This window comes from Moschus berezovskii, chromosome 24 (assembly GCF_049115385.1).
Source record: "Moschus berezovskii isolate FMDL1 chromosome 24, NW_MosBer_1.0, whole genome shotgun sequence".
Classification (NCBI taxonomy): Eukaryota; Metazoa; Chordata; class Mammalia; order Artiodactyla; family Moschidae; genus Moschus; species Moschus berezovskii.
In genome coordinates, this window is record NC_142483.1 from 5298534 (window position 1) to 5317760 (window position 19227).

Sequence of the window (19227 nt, forward strand, 5' to 3'; positions counted from 1 at the left end):
ATAGACTTGGATTACTGTAATATTGAATGGTTTGCCTTGGAAACGAACAGAAATCATTCTGTCATTTTTAAGATTGCATCCAAGTACTGCATTTCGGACTCTTTTGTTGACCATGATGGCTACTCCATTTCTTCTAAGGGATTCCTGCCCACAGTAATAGATATAATGGTCATCTGAGTTAAATTCACCCATTCCAGTCCATTTTAGTTCACGGATTCCTAGAATGTCGACGTTCACTCTTGCCATCTCCTGTTTGACCACTTCCAATTTGCCTTGATTCATGGACCTAACATTCCAGGTTCCTATGCAATATTGCTCTTTACAGCATCGGACCTTGCTTCTAGCATCAGTCACATCCACAACTGGGTATTTGTTTTGCTTTGGCTCCATCCCTTCATTCTTTCTGGAGTTATTTCTCCACTGATCTCCAGTAGCATACTGGGCACCTACCGACCTGGGGAATTCCTCATTCACTATCCTATCATTTTGTCTTTTGATACTGTTCATGGGGTTCTCAAGGCAAGTATACTGAAGTGGTTTGCCATTCCCTTCTCCAGTGGACCACAGATATCAGGGAACATTTCATGCAAAGATGGGCTCGATAAAGGACAGAAATGGTATGGACCTAACAGAAGCAGAAGATATTAAGAAGAGGTGGCAAGAATACACAGAAGAACTGTACAAAAAAGATCTTCACGACGAAGATAATCACGATGGCGTGATCACTCACCTGGAACCAGACATCTTGGAATGTGAAGTCAAGTGGGCCTTACAGAGCATCACTACAAACAAAGCTAGTGGAGGTGATGGAATTCCAATTGAGCTATTTCAAATCCTAAAAGATGATGCTGTGAAAGTGTTGCACTCAATATGCCAGCAAATTTGGAAAACTCAGCAATGGCCACAGGACTGGAAAAGATCAGTCTTCATTCCAATCCCAAAGAAAGGCAATGCCAAAAAATGCTCAAACTACCGCACAATTGCACTCATCTCACATGCTAGTAAAGTCATGCTCAAAATTCTCCAAGCTAGGCTTCAGCAATACGTGAATCGTGAACTTCCAGATGTTCAAGCAGGTTTTAGAAAAGGCAGAGGCACCAGAGATCAAATTGCCAACATCCGCTGGATCATGGAGAAAGCAAGAGAGTTCCAGAAAAACATCTATTTCTGCTTCATTGACTATGCCAAGGCCTTTGACTGTGTGGATCACAATAAACTGTGGAAGATTCTGAAAGAGATGGGAATCCCAGACCACCTGACCTGCCTCTTGAGAAACCTGTATGCAGGTCAGGAAGCAACAGTTAGAACTGGACATGGAACAACAGACTGGTTCCAAATAGGAAAAGGAGTACGTCAAGGTTGTATATTGTCACCTTGCTTATTTAACTTATATGCAGAGTACATCATGAGGAACGCTGGGCTGGAAGAGGCACAAGCTGGAATCAAGATTGCCGGGAGAAATATCAATAACCTCAGATATGCAGATGACACCACCCTTATGGCAGAAAGTGAAGAGGAACTCAAAGGCCTCTTGATGAAAGTGAAAGAGGAGAGTGAAAAGGTTGGCTTGAAGCTCAACATTCAGAAAACGAAAATCATGGCATCTGGTCCCATCACTTCTTGGGAAATAGATGGGGAAACAGTGGAAACAGTGTCAGACTTTATTTTTTGGGGCTCCAAAATCACTGCAGATGCTGACTGCAGCCATGAAATTAAAAGACGCTTACTCCTTGGAAGGAAAGTTATGACCAGCCTAGGTAGCATATTAAAAAGCAGAGACATTACTTTGCCAACAAAGGTCCGTCTAGTCAAGGCTATGGTTTTTCCCGTGGTCATGTATGGATGTGAGAGTTGGACTGTGAAGAAAGCTGAGCACCGAAGAATTGATGCTTCTGAACTGTGGTGCTGGAGAAGACTCTTGAGAGTCCCTTGGACTGCAAGGAGATCCAACCAGTCCATTCTAGAGGAGATCAATCCTGGGTGTTCATTGGAAGGACTGATGCTAAAGCTGAAACTCCAATACTTTGGCCACCTCATGCGACGAGTTGACTCACTGGAAAAGACTCTGATTCCGGGAGCGATTGGGGGTAGGAGGAGACAGGGACGACAGAGAATGAGGTGGCTGGATGGCATCACCGACTCGATGGACATGAGTTTGAGTGAACTCCGGGAGTTGGTGATGGACAGGGAGGCCTGGCGTGCTGTGGTTCATGGGGTCGCTAAGAGTCGGACACGACTGAGCGACTGAACTGAACTGAACTGAAAGGTAACTTCTCTGATTAATAGTGTTCAATACACATAAGGTTGGCTGAAATAGTTGTAGAGGGTCAGTCAGCCTTGTATATATACATGTGGGTTGTTAAGAATCTGGCAAACCAGGCAACCGAACACTCCTACAGCAGCGCTCTGGGCCTGATTCTGGACATTTCACAGAGAATCACATCACCTGATCTGATGGAACAGTTAGACATGTCCTGGGATGACAGTAAGTCTGCATCTGTTTCTACTGAACTTCTGACATGGAATGCACAGTGAAAGCAAAAGGCCTGGGGCTTCTGTCTATAAGAAGAGGCTGAATGACTAACTTTCGTGCCTGCATGCATGTGTGTGTGCTCGGTCGCTGAGTCGTGTCTGACTCTTTGCGACCCCATGGGCTGGAGCCCGCCAGGCTCCTATGTCCATGAGATTCTCCAGGCAAGAGTACTGGAGTGGGTTGCTGTTTCCCTCTCCAGGGAACCTTCCCAACCTAGGGATGGAACCTAGGTCTCCTGCATTGGCAGGTTGGATTCTCTACAACTGGAGCCACCAGGGAAGCCCAATGAATGTTCTCGTATATGGCAAAATTTGGTCTGAGACTTGACTTTATTGTTATAGATCAAATGGTAGCATGATATCCTCTAACCGCTGGAAGTTATCGATTTCTACCAGAAAGATCTGCACTGTCAGGAGCAGGGAGACCGTCGGCTCAGTTCACTTTGCAACAATTACTGATGCATCCGATTTCCCAAATGAAGCCTGTTGGAACAGAACCTCAAAGCAGGACCATCATGCTGATCAAGCTGATGCACTAACTTGCCAGCCTGGACACTCTAAGAGAAAAGCTGTTCCTCTTCAGTGGGAAAACCACAGGAAGCTACAGAGACGGCCTTGGGGTGTGGGTTTTTCTGGGCCTGGGAGCCTGCCAAAAATACCATCATTCCATTTCTGGCCCCTAGAATGCAATGATACCCAAGCTGTTTTTTTTTTCTTTTTCTTTTTTTGCCTCCAGGAATTCCCCTAAACCACCTGGACTCAGTACTTTGCTCAAAATGATGTCACTTAGACAGTATCTGTATTCAAAGGAATACATGGGAAGCAACTCTCCTATTTCCTTAAGTAAGTGCAAAACAGAAGCATCTGTACTTTCAAAACAGCACTTGTTCTGGATTCCTAACAGCTGTATGTCCCTTCCCTTCAAATGTTTTTTTTTTTTTTTTAATTGTAGCTGAAAATTTACCAAAATAGGAGCATGAACTATGTTCGCCATGAACAGTTTCTTGAGGAAAACCTCTGAAATTCTCACCCCCTCTCCCACCCTGCACCTGGGCTGCTGGAGGGAGGCAGCACTAGCCATTGCTCCAGCCCACACGATATTCCCCATGCTACCTTCTGAAGTCACTACCCTGAGAAGCCCGTTGAGTATGCTCCTCTGGGTATCAGAATTCTCCTTTAAAAAGACAAGTTCCCCAAGGGTAGTCAACCAACTGGCTCATCAAGGAGCTTAACCAATCTATTCTTTTTTAAAAAATTATTTATTATTTTCTTTTTTGGCTGCACTGGGTCTTCATTGCTGGCTTTTATCTAGTTGCAGTGAGTGGGGGCTACTCTCCAGGTGCAGAGAACGGACTTCTCATTGCTGTGGCCTCCCCTGTGGCAGGGCACAGTCTAGAGGCACAGGGGCTCAGGAGTTGTGGCGCATGGTCTCAGCTGCTCTGCAGCACGTGGAGTCTTTCCGGGCCAGGGATCGAAACTGTGACCCCTGCACTGGCAGGTGGACTCCTCTGCAGCACCATGCCACCAGCGCGGTCCCCAAGCCACCCTTGAACCTGTTGAAAATGTAAAGTGGACTCTTCCCCTCTGCCCCCAGATGAGTACACTGGAATACTCTTGAGTGTGAGTTAATTCTTCCACCTCACTGTCTGAGAGCTGTTTAATACAGTAGGTAAACGAACGGAATCCTGGACTCTCGTGTGACTTCTCTGGGTCCAGTGATCTCTCCACCTGACTGGGAAGCCTCCTTGCTAGCCTCTTCACAGGAAGCTTGAAAGGGAGACTGGGAAGACATCCATCAGGGGATGCCAAGGTGGGCAGAAATGCCGCCGCCCAGGCAGCTGATGCACTCAGATCCTGGTGCACTGGCCTCCAACCCACTCAAAGCTCCAGCAAGAGGCAGGAGACGGGCCTGTTAGCAGCAGTGAGGGTCAGGGACGAGAATGCACAGACAGGCAGCAGCCTGGTGCTGGCACAGAGCTGCCCTCCAGACGCTTAGGGCCTTGCCTCTAAGAGCACAGGGAGACACGGAGTTCAGAGGGAACACAGGCAGAAGCCTTTCCCCAGGGTTCGCATCAGTTCCTCTCAAGCTGTGGGCCCAACCCTGGCCACATATACCTGCAGAGATCTCCAGGAAATGAGAGGATTCACCCCTGCCCTGAGCGCACAACCCTGGGAACATTAAACCTCATTTCATTTTGGTTAATAAATAGAGCCCTGGGTGAAGAGCCGACCAGAAAAGAAAAGAGAAAAGGAAAGAAAATGACAAAGAATCTAACAGCCTGCACGTTTAATATTTGCTGACCTCCTGAGGCCATGACCTTTCTACAAAAATTACTCTTTTTTTTTTTTTAATTCACCTCGTGTTTTTGTTTTTTTTTTGTCAACTTCCGAAGATGGAAAGTTTGTTCTGTCTGTAAATTACAAAGTGAGCACATTTATAAAGAACAATGAGAATGGCACCTGATCTCCACTTGCACAAAGGAGTGATCAAAAACATTTACAGAAGGACGTGCTTGGTGGTCCAGTGGTTAAGAATCCGCCTTGCAGGGGACGTGGGTTTGATCCCTGGTCTGGGAACTGAGGTCCCACAGGCCTTGGGGCAACTAAGCTTGCACATGGCAACCACTGAGCCTACCATACAACTAGAGAACCCATGAGCCACAATGCAACGTCCTGGATGTCACAACTAAGACCCAACACAGTCAGATAAGTAAGAAAGTAAAGCGGGCTGTGGAGGGGGAGACAGGTACAGAGTGGCGCCTCACCCATGACACTCGGCACACCTGCTTTCTTTAATCCTCACTGCCACCAAGGAAGGATCATAGCTCTTCTCCCCCTAAGGAAACTGAACCGCAGAAACTTCCAGATACTTGCCACAGGTCATGTAGCTACTAGGTGGCAGTGCTCATTTCTAGTGCACAAACCCTGTTCAAATGGCCTGTTACCTTCTGCCAGGCTTGTATACCCTGAGTTCCCTGGAATGGGGGCTCACACGTGTTCAGATCTGCAAGCCGTTTGAAGCCTCTGCCGTTCTTTAAACATCACTGACTCAATGGACATGAGTCTGAGCAAACTCTGGGAGGTGGTGAAGGTCAGGGAAGCCTGGCCTGCCGCAGTCCACGGGGTCACAGAGAGTTGGACATGGCTGAGCGACTGGACAACAACAAAAACCTGAAACGTTTTTTCTTGCAAATGACTCGTTCCCTTTATTCACGACACACGGCTCCAAGCTGCTTTTGGCCTTTTCCAAAAAATCAAACCCACCCTCAAAGGTCAAGAATTCGCCACTGCTGAGGCGATGAGGAGGAAAACATTGTGAGATTTGAAGCAATTTCCCAAGAAGAACTTGTCAACTGTTTTGAGTTACCACAGCAGAACTGAAACAAGTACACACACCCCCTGTGCTGCACCCCCTCTCCACCTTCCCCCAGGGGTACCTGAAAGGGCCCATTTCTGGGAACTTTCAGTCCTTCTGCAGAGAGCATGATAGGGTGACGCAGGTCTCATCTTTCAGGTATTAAGTAAGTGCCTATTGGAATATTCTCAATAAAGCAGTGAGTGATTAGGCAAAGAACACCAGATGTTGTGAAATAAAACTCATATTCCTCCAGCAGAGCCAAGTGGCACGCGTGTGTTTTTCTTCTCTTACTTACGGCAACCCACTCCAGTGTTTGTGCCTGGAGAATTTCATGGATGGAGAAGCCTGGTGGGCTACAGTCCATGGGGTCGCAAAGAATCAGACACAACTAAGCAACTAACACACACACATATATACTGCTCTACCAAGAAAGCATTTTGCTCTCATTTATTTTTTTAGTTTTTAAATCCACTTGCTGAGACTGAAGTCAAGTTTGTCAGGTCAGACTGAACTAACAGAAAATCTGGATGTGGGCAGAGTGGCAGGCCCACTGCAGTTCTTCTGCTTAGGCTTCCTTCTCAAAGAAAGAGCAGCGTGGAGCTCATGTTCGCGCTCGGGACGTGTGAGGGGTTTTTAATGCAACAGTGAGTCACTGCCACTCGCTTCAAGCCCCCACGTTTGCCATCATCTCCCTTCGGGGTCCTTCATGTAAACGTTGACATAAAATGAATGGGAAATGTGAAGTTCAACCTAGAGCTGGGGGAAAACCCAGATTCTCTCTCCCGCCTTTGCAAACAACACGAAAATGTACTTCTGCCTGGACTTCCGTTCAAAGCTGGAGTGCCAGGAAAGGTCTTAAAAATATCCATGTTTCAGTGACTCAAGTCAACTGCCAAGACACCTAGGCTGCCTGGAGCTCTGACTGTGGGCTGTGATGTTCATCGTGGCCGGCAAAGCCCTCATGGGGAATGAGCGAGTGTCCCAGCAATGCCGCTATTCCTTAAGATTCTGCCGGGTGTCTGCTCATTCAGTGTCACGAAGATTCTTCTAACTTAACAAACTTTGCCGTGTCTGCTCTCCCACCAACTGTTCACCTTCGGCACACCTACAGCCCTGCCATGACCACAGAGCAGATATTTCCCCAGTTTTAGTCTGATAGCTATAAATTTAAGATGTCTAACTTCAGTGTGTGCTTTAACCAGCCCTTAAGATACTCCAGGAAACAGGAACATGCAGTCTTTTCTTCCGTGTTAAGAAAAATAAAAAAACCTTAATAAAACTTTTATGCTGGAAGAATTACTGAGAACTAGGAAATGCCAGACACTGTAAAATTTATCACTATGATCACATATGATGTGATATAAACAAGTTATAACAACAGTAACTTCGGGAATAGGATGTTCTCAAATGGTTCTTTCACATTTTCTAAGGCAAGAAAGGCTGCAGTGATAAGTACTTTTAGAAATACCTGGACAGGATATCGGAAGACCTTTCAGAAAATAATAAAATGGAGACTTTTAAGAACCCTGCAAGAGAGCAAGCAAAAGCCTGCAAAGAGCTCACTGCCAGAATGTGTCCTTTCATAAAATGTTAAGTCATCTTTGATGAATCCCAAAGGCTCTTTGGTTTAATATACTTTGGAAATGGTCTTCCAACACAATAACAAATCATCGAAAGCATCAACTCAAGCGAATGAGGCAGTAAAAGCTGGAAAGCGGCTCAGCTGAACAAATACCCCGAGCGCTGGGATGTAACATTTGATTCCAGCTACCACGTAGAGCTTCATGACAGATCATGCCCACGCACTGGCAGGCAGAGGGTGTCTGCCACCACACCTCAGCTTCCTGCCCGACTCAGCTCCTGAAAGGCACAGCCCACCTTCCCTTCCCTCCCCGTTGTGCTGTTCATTTATTCAGCTACAAAGCACTCATTCATTTTTCTTGCCACTCAAAGCATATTTCTTTAGTTTCTACTATTTGCTATGAAATGGTTATCCCTTCCAAGCTTAGGAACATCTCTTGAGAAAACACGTTTAAATAAGTTGATAGGCCTGACGTACGTAGTGTGTGGTGTCACTTTCCTACCCTGTCCAGAAAGATACCATCAGAAACTTCATAGGCTATCTTCTTGACCTCTGTATCATCCCCAAATATTTCATGAAACAAAAGCCCCCAACATTTGTTGAATAATGATTGTGAAAATAAACACCCAAATATATATTTACATGAATTTAAATACTCAATTTAAACAGTTTAATGTATATTATTTCCAGCTTCCCTGGTGGCTCACATGGTAAAGCATCTGCCTACAATGCAGGAGACCTGGATTCAATCCCTGGGTTGGGAAGATCTCCTGGAGAAGGAAATGGCACCCCACTCCAGTACTCTTGCCTGGAAAATCCCATGGATGGAGGAACCTGGTGGGCTACAGTCCATGGGATTGCAAAGAGTCAGACACGACTGAACGACTTCACTTTTGCTTTATTTTATTCCAACTGTGTCCGTACAATGCAAGCACAAATGTCTGTAAATGGTTTCCCAATTCAAGCTGATGGCGTCCTTATTTCTTGGAGTGGGAACCTATCCGTTCTCCAGCGGATCTTCCCAACCCAGGAATCAAACCAGGGTCTCGGGCATTGCAGGCAGATTTTTTACCAGCTGAGCTAGTGAAGCCCTCTTATTTCAAAAACCAGCAGTTCCTCCCATGCTCCTCCCTCCCCTCCTTACAAAGGTATGAGGGGTAGAGGGGGGAGGGAAGACGATGAATGTTTTACAGAAACAAGAAGGAACATGAGCTGCTGGCAGCTGGGGCTCTCTGCCCCTCGGAAAACAAACCCATGGGGCACTGGAGTAGTGGCAGCTAACTCCTAGAACTGAGCAGGGCCAGGGTCTCCTCCCTCCCCCACCTGGATGTAGCTCAGCCTAAAGAAAGGAGCTGATCAAGAGACGCCACAATCTCCAAGTCGTGGAACAATGCTCAGTGGTCGATCAGCCCAGGTGTCTCCCTTTACTACAGCTGAGGGAAGGACTCGCCAGAGAGAGGGGGCTACTTTCCCAAGCCGCACAGAGAGGTCATGGTGGGGCTGGGGCTGGCGGCACCCATACCCTGCAGTGTCTCGTCAGGAGAATGGGAATGTCACCCAACCCCGCCCCCGCCAAAACCCATAAAAACCTCAGAGCAGGGATGCCTTCCTAGGATCCACGGGCATGTTTGAGGGACTTCACAAAGCCAATGAAATCGTCTCCAAAATTGTGTGTGGCTTCCGTGTCTCACGGGAGCAGGGTGTACTGCCTTCATCGTCTGAATGAGGCCCAGAACCACTGTATCAAGAGCTGGGGAAGGCGGAAAGGCTAAAAGCAAATGAGATTAAATCCAAACTGAGAGCACCCCAGATTTTCAGGAACATGAAGACTACGCTCGAGCCAGGCAGCCACTGGAAACTTCTAAGGAGAACACAGCCCTGCATTTTCTGGTCTGGATGTTAAAAGAAATACTGTGAGGGAAAAAAAAAATGTGTTTGGACAGGCAAGGCGGGTCTTTGACCTCAAGTGACAGGGAAAGCAGTAAGCACTGATTGGGTGGTCTCAGAAGACCACAGGTTAGACGTAACCAGCAAGGCTGAGTTCTCTGGAATCACAGGGGCGGTTTTGGCATCAACAGTCGTCAGGGACCATGATGGAAGGTTTCTGCGGCCTCTCAAAGCCAAGGCTGCCTGCACTTACAACCAGGCCTTTCCCTGTACCTGCTGGGCAACAGTGAGTCCAGGAGGGGAGCCACACACCCGGGGAGACCTAGCGCAATCACAGCGGTCTGTGTTTTCCTTTGTTACTGATGTCGACATCAGTCCCAGGAGCAGGCAGAGGCCTTGCTACTTGGTCACAGGGAACTGGATACGCGTCAGCCATTGCAATTTCCCTGGGAGACAGAAAATATTTTCCCCGCTCTATGGATGAGGAAATTGAAGCAAAGGGAGAACCGTCCAAGGCTTTTCAAGGAGGTGAAGAGCCAAGAGCTCTGAGGTTAGGGGCCTGCAGCTAAAACACTCCATATACTGGCTCAGGCTGGATGTTTCGACTCCTTCTGGGAACTGAGCAGTTCTGGGGAGTTGGGGAAACCCTAGTTGCTAAGGATGAGATGTGGGATACAGTTTTACACAACGCGGCCATACATATGGAATCCATCACACATTAAAACAGAAGACTCGGGGCCTCGCTGGGTAAATGAGATAGAAAAAGGGAACCTGGGGGTTACTCATCATTTTCCAAATCAGAGATTTATGTCCCTTTTGGAAAGGAGAAGGAAAACCTGGCTGCAGTCCAGTTTTGAGTAGTATTTGCCACTGAGAGGCTGCATGCAAAAATTCCTGGCCTGCGCTGTGGAGAACTCTTCCGATTGGGCTCCGGCCAGTTTTTGTAAGTGATTGAGATTTAAAACCCTGTATCAGATCAGAGAGGCCGAGAGTATGCTTGATGCAGCAGCACAAATTCCTCTCTCTAAAGCTGATTTCAGGCTTATAACAGGAGTGCTCAGAGAGAAAAATTACCTGCACATACCCATAAAATATAGGCTTCCCTGGTGGCTCAGACCGTTCAAGAATCTGCCGGCAATGCAGAAGACCTGGGTTCCATCCCTGGGTTGGGAAGATACCCTGGAGAAGGGAATGACTACCCACTTCAGTATTCTTGCCTGGGAAATCTCATGGAAAGAGGAGCCTGGTGGGCTACAGTCCATGGGGTTGCAAAGAGTTGGACACGACTGTGCGACTAACACTTTCACTTCACCTTAAAATACAGGTGATTTTTAAGTCCAGAAGGGTACACATCAACACCTGACAATGATCTGCATGGCTAGGATATAGTGAATTACTTCTTTATCCTTAAATACACTTGGTGATTTTTCTGCAATGAAAATGCAGTGCTTGGGGACTAAAGAATGAAAATAAAAGCAAGGAAAGGAAATATAAAAGCGAGCAACGTCGAGGGTCAACCAGGAGCCAGAGCTTATCTCATCCGACTGACTCATGTAACTGAAGAAAGGGAAGTGGGCAGAGCAGGGAGCACTATGCTTGTGGTCCCTTGGCCGGCGGGCAAGGGACGGAGAGCCAGGACCTGGAAAGCCCCGCCTGCCTTCCTGGGCCCCTACCCCCACACCGGGGCTGCAGTGGCTGGACTCCTCAGGCTAGGAAACCCCCTAAGCCCGGTGCTAGGTTAGAAAGGGCCTCAAGGGCCAGAGGAAGTACAGCCGGATTCCACTCGGGAACAACCGAGAGGGAAACAACTCACCAAGACAAGGGCAATGAGGAATGAGGTGTGCCGCTCCCCAGAACGCCTTCAGAGACATGCCACATTCTCTTGCCCTGGCTGTTGCCCGAGTGACTCCCTGGGCCTGGAATATCTCCCCCGTGTCCTCTCTCCCACGGATCTCTACATATTCCTCCTTATCCTTTAAAGTCAGCTTAGAAGCTGCTGAGAGGCCTTCCAGGTCTTCCCCATTTACAAAGCTAAAAGGTGCCAGGATACCTCCACTAGAGGATATCCTGCAACTTGCACGGCACGGCAAAACAACAAAAACCAAAGAAACAAGAGGGTATGCCTTGACTCTGGCGCACATCACAGTGTCAGGGAGATTAGTATCGGTTCACAGGTCTCCCTCACTCTTGGCTCAGTCAGTAAAGTGTCTGCCTGCAATGCAGGAGACCCGAGTTCGATTCCTGGGTCGGGAAGATTCCCCTGGAGAAGGAAATGGCAACCCACTCCAGTATTCTTGCTAGGAGAATCCCATGGTTAGAGGAGCCTGGTGGGCTACAGTCCATGGAGTCACAAGAGTCGTATGGAACTTAGTGACTAAACTGCTCTCTTGTTAGTGTTCTTTGAAGGCAGTGGCTGCTTTAATCGTCTCTGCACCTCTGGCACGCAGCAGGGACTCACACATCAGCTGGGGGAACGAACGTCTGCTGACAGACAGTGAGAGCTCCATTTCTCCTTCCAAACCTACCCTTTGTCTGTCCTCAACAGCGCGTCAGCAGAACGTTTAGGAAACAGGTTGCTCTGGGGTAGAGGTTTTTCTTAAAAGAATTTTAAATACTTGAGTTTAATGTTGACGTCTCATGCTTCTTCAATTAACAAAGAAAAAAGAAATGAAAGAAAGGTAGGATTATATAATATCAAAGCAAAAATGGCAGCCTGGCTCTGCCAAAGGCAGAATGAAAGCACAGTTCACCATATGATGACGCCACAGCTGACACACACTCTTCTCACGTTAGCCTCTCCAGCCTCCAGACGCAGACACACAGGTGCACAGAAAAAGCTAGTAACAAGTCACTCTGGGAAGTTTAATCAGAGCCCATCAACAGAAGGGCCCATTGCACTGTAAACACCAGAATGAGTATATTATTAGGGTTGCTAATGGCTAATTAAAATCTTCAGATCAGGTTTCTGGGAACATCTTGCTACATCTGGGCACTAGGCAGTCCCAGATGGTATGAGAACTGAGTTTGGGGCCTGCTTCCTCATAACAGGCTGTTCCTGCAACATTGCCAGGGTGGGGAGTGACGGAATCGTTCAACCACAGCAAGAGTCCCCCGCCTGCAGTCTCCTCGGGCACAGCCCTGTTCCTGACTCGGAAGGTCCGAGGGAAGGTTCTGGTCAACTGCCAGGTCCCAGAAACAAGGCCACAGTAACATCAACACCAGAGGGGAGCTAGTTTTACTCCTTGGGAAAGAGAATGGTCACAATACTCAGCATATTGCTCCCCTCCCCCAAGACTGTCTCGGAAGGGGCACAAGGACTTTCCGGGGTAAGGGAAACACTCTGTGCCTTGACTGAAATGTAGGTTAAATGGGTGTATGTGTTTGTCCAAAGTATAGAATTAAGTCTCTTAATATTTCTGTGTTTTGATCTTTGCAAACTGTACCTGGAAAATAAGAACCGTGCACAATGATCAAATTCCAGGTGGTAGGCTTACTGTCTGCGATGGTGTGGACTGGCAATTTTGGAACTACTTTCTGTGTAGTTCAGTGAATCAGCCAGTGTAATGGGAGCCAGGTTTCTCACCGTGGGGGAAGGTAGTTGCAGACACAGGAAGGGGGAAAGTCTCACTACCAAAGTGGGGTAACATACACCATGTGCCTCCTGACGTGAGAACACATCATCTCTCCTTTCATCTCACCTCTGTGCCAAAAATTCATGACCTGAATAGAGTCATAAGGAAACAGCAGACAGAACCAAACAGAGGGAAATTCTACAAGGTAACTGGCACAACGTCGAAGTGTTCAAGTTAAGGAAAGATAAAGAAAAGCTAAGGAACTTTTCCAGACTGAGGGAAGCCAAACAGACATGACAACTAGATGCCTGATCCTCCTGACTTGGACTCTGGTCTGGAGAAAATGCTTATGAAGAACATCACTGGTACAAATAACAACACCTGAAACATGGACTGTGTGTCAGGTAACAGTATTATGCAACATTTACGTGCCTGCATTTGATAAGTGCATTCTGCTTAGGTAAGGCAGGAATCTTTTTCTGAGGAAACATACACTGATGTATTTAGCCGTAAACAATCACAATGTCTCCAACTCATTCCAGAGTTTCAAGAAAAAGAAGAGGGAGACTTCCCTGGTGGTCCAGTGGTTAAGAATCTGCCTGCTGACGCAGGGCACACAGGTTCAACCCCTGGTCTGGGCACTAAGATCCCACGTGTCACAGGGCAACGAAGCCCATGAGCCACAACTGCTGAGCCCACCCACCCTGAAGCCCAAGTTCCACAACCAGAGAAACCACCACAATGAGGAGCCCTGCGTTGAAGAGTAGTCCCTGCTTGCTGCAACCAGAGAAAGCCGGAGCACAGCATCGAAGACCCAGCATGGTAAAAAAAAAAGAAAGAAAGAAAGAAAAAAAAAAGAGGAGAGGTAGGGAGGGAGATCACACATACACAAATGCAGAAAAATATAAACAACTGGGAGAGCTGGGTAAAGGAGTTCCTTGTACTATTCCCACAACTTGCCTGCAAGTTATATCAAAGCAGAAAGGTACCCCTCCAAATACTCTAACTTTCCCTAAATTATCTAGGTGAAAAATCTAAAAACAATAAATTAATTCGAAGTATTATGAGAAATTCTTTCAACAATATTGGCTTCAAAATTATACTTTTCCCTCTGGCAGCAGTTCCACAAAACTATCTGGCTCAGAAAACTTAAAATAAGGAAGAAAAGAAAGACAAACCTTGAAATAGGGTTTTTTGAAATTCCAGTGACAGATACTACCTATCATTTTAGAAAGTCTTACAAGGCGATGCATGGAAATCAGAATAAAAGCAACTCCTCACTGCCCTCCTCCCTTCAGCTCCTCCAATATTTTTTCTGGAAGATGGAACAATTCACCTGGCTGCATGCCAAGCTGAAATCAACTAGGATAAGGAACAATGTGAGTGTAGATGATCCAGCTTCCCTGACACCTAAGTAGAGAACTGTACTCTTCCCCAGCTCAGGCCTTATAAAAAGTCTATGCTTTATTTACATAAAAAAGGTAATGAAGGCATTACTCAGCACAGCTTATTCTACCTACCCAATCTGTCTGTATTTATGGTTAAATCAAGACACAAGAATGGCCTTGTGTGTGTGTGTGTGCGTGCTCAGTCGTGTCCGACTCTTTGCAACCCCATGGACTGCAGCCCTGGACCAGGCTCCTCAGTCCATGGAATTTTCCAGGCAAGAACACTGGAGCAGGTTGCCATTCTTCCCAATCCAGGGATCAAACCCACATGTCATGTGTTGGCAGGCAGATTCTTTACCACTGCGGCACCTGGGAAGCCCATTCTATTTAGTACTTTGCTTTTTAAAATCATAATAGTACTTCATGGAAGTAATATCAAGACACAAATATGGCCTTAGTCCTATGGGGGGGGTGGGGGAGGGAAGCAAAAATACTGAAAAGTACCAAAGGAAATAATTACTTCATGGATATCAAAGGAGAAATTTTTAAAAGTCATTTTTAGCCCTGAAGAATCTTTTTGAAACAAAAACAACTATGATATGACTCAGTATAAAAAAAATCATGCTAAGTATGCATTAAGAAAATTTCATATGCAGAGAGTTGAAGATGTAACTGCATCTGTCATTTCAAAGTATTAATGCTGGGTCTGCAGATAATAGATAATGACATGCTCCTAAGCAAATGAGTAAGGTAGCCAAGAAAGTAAATGCTGGGCTTCTACTGTAAGGAAATACATGCACCCATGAAGCAACCTTTTCAGCACAAAAGAAATTTAATACCCGGACCACATGAAAAGTGATCGCTCTGGGAATAGCACAGCTGTCAAAATGCAAGTCAGTTTGTATTAAGTCGTCCAGCGTGTTTACGTAAAGCAGGACTCTCAGAATGACCACTAAGAGGAAATAACTTTGCTAACAAAAAAGTACTATCTACAATTAATTTAAGGCCTACAATAAGTGTGAAAGAAAAATGCAAAGCTATGCTCTTTCAAAGAATATAAGGGACCGCAGCTAGCGGATATGCTTGTGATCCTTTTATAAACCGTATCTCCAGGGCTAATCTAATTAGAAATAGAACAAGGAGAAAAAAAAATGAGGGTTTGCATTTCACTTAGAGAACCTAATTATCTTCTCCTCATTTGACTAACTAGACCTAGATAAAGCCACAGAGAAGTCTCTGACACTTGTGTCTGTGTCAAACAATTTCAATATGAAAATTAATACTGCCAAGTTATTTTGAGACCAATTAGCTCAGACATTCAAAGGAAAAAAAAAAAAGGTAATGTGCGGAAGAGCACATAATCCTAAAACCTCCATCTCTGAAGACGAGAGTGCAGACGTCCTGGAGGCCGCGGTCAGGCACAGAGACATAAGATGCCCTAGAGAACCCATGGGAAGTATGAGCTCGTGGATAACCACCTACAAACGGTAAAGTTTAACTCTCAACGCGGACACTTGGGATGCAGAGTGATAAAATCAGAGCTCAGTTTACTTTTGAAGAAGAAAGAAAGAAAAAATTACTCGACGTTTTTGAGCACCTAAAATTAACCAAATTTATCAACACTGTCGGTCAAATCTGAGTTAACTTTTTAGAGAAACCGGTCAAGATGGTGCTTTTCCTAAGATGAAAGTGAAACTGAAGTCGCTCAGTCGTGTCCGACTCTTTACGACTGTAGCCTACCAGGCTCCTCTTTCCATGGGATTCTCCAGGCAAGAGTACTGGAGTGGGTTGCTGTTTCCTTCTCCAGGAGATCTTCCCAACCCAGGGATCAAACCCGGGTCTCCCGCATTGCAGGCAGACGCTTTACCTTCTGAGCCACCAGGGACCCAAGTAAAATTTTCAAAGACAGTTTGTCATCTCAGAGTGCAGAGAGACTTTACCCAGAATTCAGTCCTGTTCAGACTGATGTAGGCTACACAGCAAAGAAGTCCCAAATTATAACTGAGAGGCTGGAGTTTGGGATTAATGACCCCAATGCCTAACACTTGAACATGGAAGTCTTACCAAGAATCTTGAGTTTTAAAAGCCAGGTTAAATCACTGGACGTTAGAAGGCTTAGACAGGTTTCCAAAAGGAAGTCAGCTAGAACACACAGTGCATGTGTAAAAATAACTCAGACTATCTCAAGGACTATTTAAAAAAAAAATGAGATGCCATCACTGTAGGTTTGAGACATATCAGCCGGTTCCCGTTACAATGGGGGACACATCAGCTCTGCTTTTAGAGCCTCTGGAAAGATCAAAGCTGAATGGGCCCTTTTACTGGCTCCCCGTCCAGGCCCCCAATCTCTGTTTACTTTTTCTTTGTCATTATGTGGAACTCCAAAAGACACACCATCAGGACTGCCTAGTCTCCCTCATCCTCTGAGCAACACTTAAAAAACTGCTCTGTGATGGTCTGTGCGAGCGAGGAGCCCTCAGGGGAGGAACAAAGACAAGAATAGTTAAAATTGGAGCCCAAATCAGCCTGCTGCAAGGACTGACAGAGAGCTGAAATGATCTAATTCAGTCTCTCGCTATACTACAAACCAAACTTTCTCAGGCTGGTTTCCCTGTGAGAATGAACACAGATAAATGAAACCATAACCCCTTCTGGTTTGGTTTTTTTTTTTTAGACCCTCGCCCTCCCCCACGAAAAGCCCTCAGCTGGTTTCGGGGCCTCTGGCTGGGAAGGCTGACGGGGCTCATGTTAAAAAAACAAGTCCCACCAACGTAGAACAACTTACTTTGGAAGAACAAGCTGTGCATTTGTCAAAGGCCAGGCTGACAGGAAGGACGTTATCAAATCGTGACAGAAATCCTCTTATCTAGAAACAAACAAACAAAACTTCACATCAAGCCCCGAATGACATACCTGGGAAGGACACGGGTAGTTTCTGGCAAGAAGTGGGGAACAACTAATCTGTGCTCTAGACATATTATGAACAGATTACTAACAAAAATGGAGTTCAATTTAGTACTTGTGCTTGTGAGTACTAGTACTTTAGTACTTGTGCTAAATAAATCAGTTTTGAAGAACTATATTAGGTCCTTTATTCCATTAAGAACTGGCACACAAGCTTTGTACATATCTGAGACCTAAACACAAACTGACTCCAAAACATAAAAAGCAAGCTGAAAAATCTATTGTTTTAATAAATGTCTTCAAATATATAATCAGCCAACTAGCTTATTATGGCAATTCTCACGTGTTACAGTGAATATAGGATAAATGTGCACTTTTAGGATATGGCATTGGATGGGGCCTCACAAGGTAAAAAGGTCTGTGAACAACAGAAGGTAGAAATGGTCTTAAATGTTTATTAAGTTAACTTGCCTGACTTGGAACCCACAGAGATAAAATGCAAACATTACCAAAAGTATGGGAAAACAGTGCCACCCTGAGCATAAAATTCTGAACTACATCTGATTTCCACTTACAGGGTATCAGCCTGGGACAGAGGATGAGATGGTTGGATGGCATCACTGACTCAATGGACATGAGTTTGAGCAAGTTCCAGGAGTTGGTGACGACAGGGAAGACTGGCGTGCTGCAGTCCACGAGGTCACAAAGAGTCGGACACAACTGAGGGACTCAACTGAACTAAGCCTGGGAAATCCCACGGACAGAGGAGCCTGGTGGGCTACACAGTACATGAGGTCACAAAGAGTCGGACACAACTTAGTGATAGATTTTCATTTTCAGCTGTAATCACTAGATGATAAGTAGAGGGGGAAGTGACAGATCTCGGGTTCCAAAATCACTGCAGATGGTGACTGCAGCCATGAAATTAAAAGACGCTTTCTCCTTGGAAAGGAAAGCAATATAAACCTAGACAGCATATTGAAAAGTAGAGACATCACCTTGCTGACAAAGGTCTGTAAAGTCAAAGCTATGGTTTTTCCAGAAGTCATGTACAGATGTGAGAGCTGGACCATAAAGCAAGCTGAGCACTGTAGAATTGATGCTTTCGAATGTAGGTGCTGGAGAGCAAACCAGTTTGATCAAACCAGGTCAAACGAGCTGCAAGAAGATCAAACCAGTCAATCCTAAAGGAAATCAACCCTGATTCTTCATTGGAAGGACAGATGCTGAAGCTCCAATACTTTGGCCACCCAATGAGAAGAGTCAACTCATTGGAAAAGACCCTGAAGCTGGGAAAGACTGAAGGCAAAAGGAGAAGGGGGCACCAGAGGATAAGATGGTTAGATAACATCACCGACTTGGTGGACTTGAATTGGGGCAAACTCCAGCAGGAGACAGTGGAAGACAGAGGAGCTTGGCTGCAGCCCATGGGGTCGAAAAGAGTGGAACACGACTTACTGACTATACAACAGTAAGATATAGTCAGGTTTCACAAACTATGACTCAGGTAATTTATTCAGATATTATACCTCCAGAACTACACTTACACCAAAAGAAGAGTTTAAACTCTACCATTTGTTATCACCGTTCAGTTGCTCAGTCATGTCAGTCTCCTTGCAACCCCATGGACTGCAGCACACCAGGCTTCCCTGTCCTTTATATTTATCATATTATTAAAAATACATCTAGTGAAATCTCTAAAGACTCCAGAGGACTCAACATTTATAAGAAGCCAAACAACACGAATCTTCTTCCCAGTTAATTTATTTGATCTTGACGACTGTCCTGCTGACAGGACTCTGGCTGAGGAGGGTGAAGAATGTTGGCTCAGGCAAGCAGAGAGTGACTGCACTAAGATTCAGAAGTGGGTCCCTAACTCCAAACCTGCCTGGGCTCCCCTGCTTCCCTCCCTCTCAGGACAGCCCAGCTTTCATCTTCCATATGAGGGCTCACACACATTTAACAGCCTCACTTGAACACAGCACAACAACCAACCCCTCCACT

General features: G+C 45.8%; 1 protein-coding gene across 12 annotated transcripts in view; it reads right to left on the bottom strand.

The window, feature by feature from the left end:
- The window catches only part of ATG7 (autophagy related 7), a 259273-nt gene that overhangs the window by 152929 nt on the left and 87117 nt on the right, over nt 1-19227 (bottom strand). For 11 of the 12 annotated variants that reach the window (XM_055413573.2, XM_088831925.1, XM_088831919.1 and 8 more), the window contains one exon: nt 17105-17185. The exons of the other annotated variant lie outside the window; for it this stretch is intronic. In XM_055413573.2, coding sequence (XP_055269548.2) covers nt 17105-17185 — 81 coding nt within the window. The remainder of the gene's footprint in view (nt 1-17104; nt 17186-19227) is intronic. 12 annotated transcript variants of the gene reach the window in all.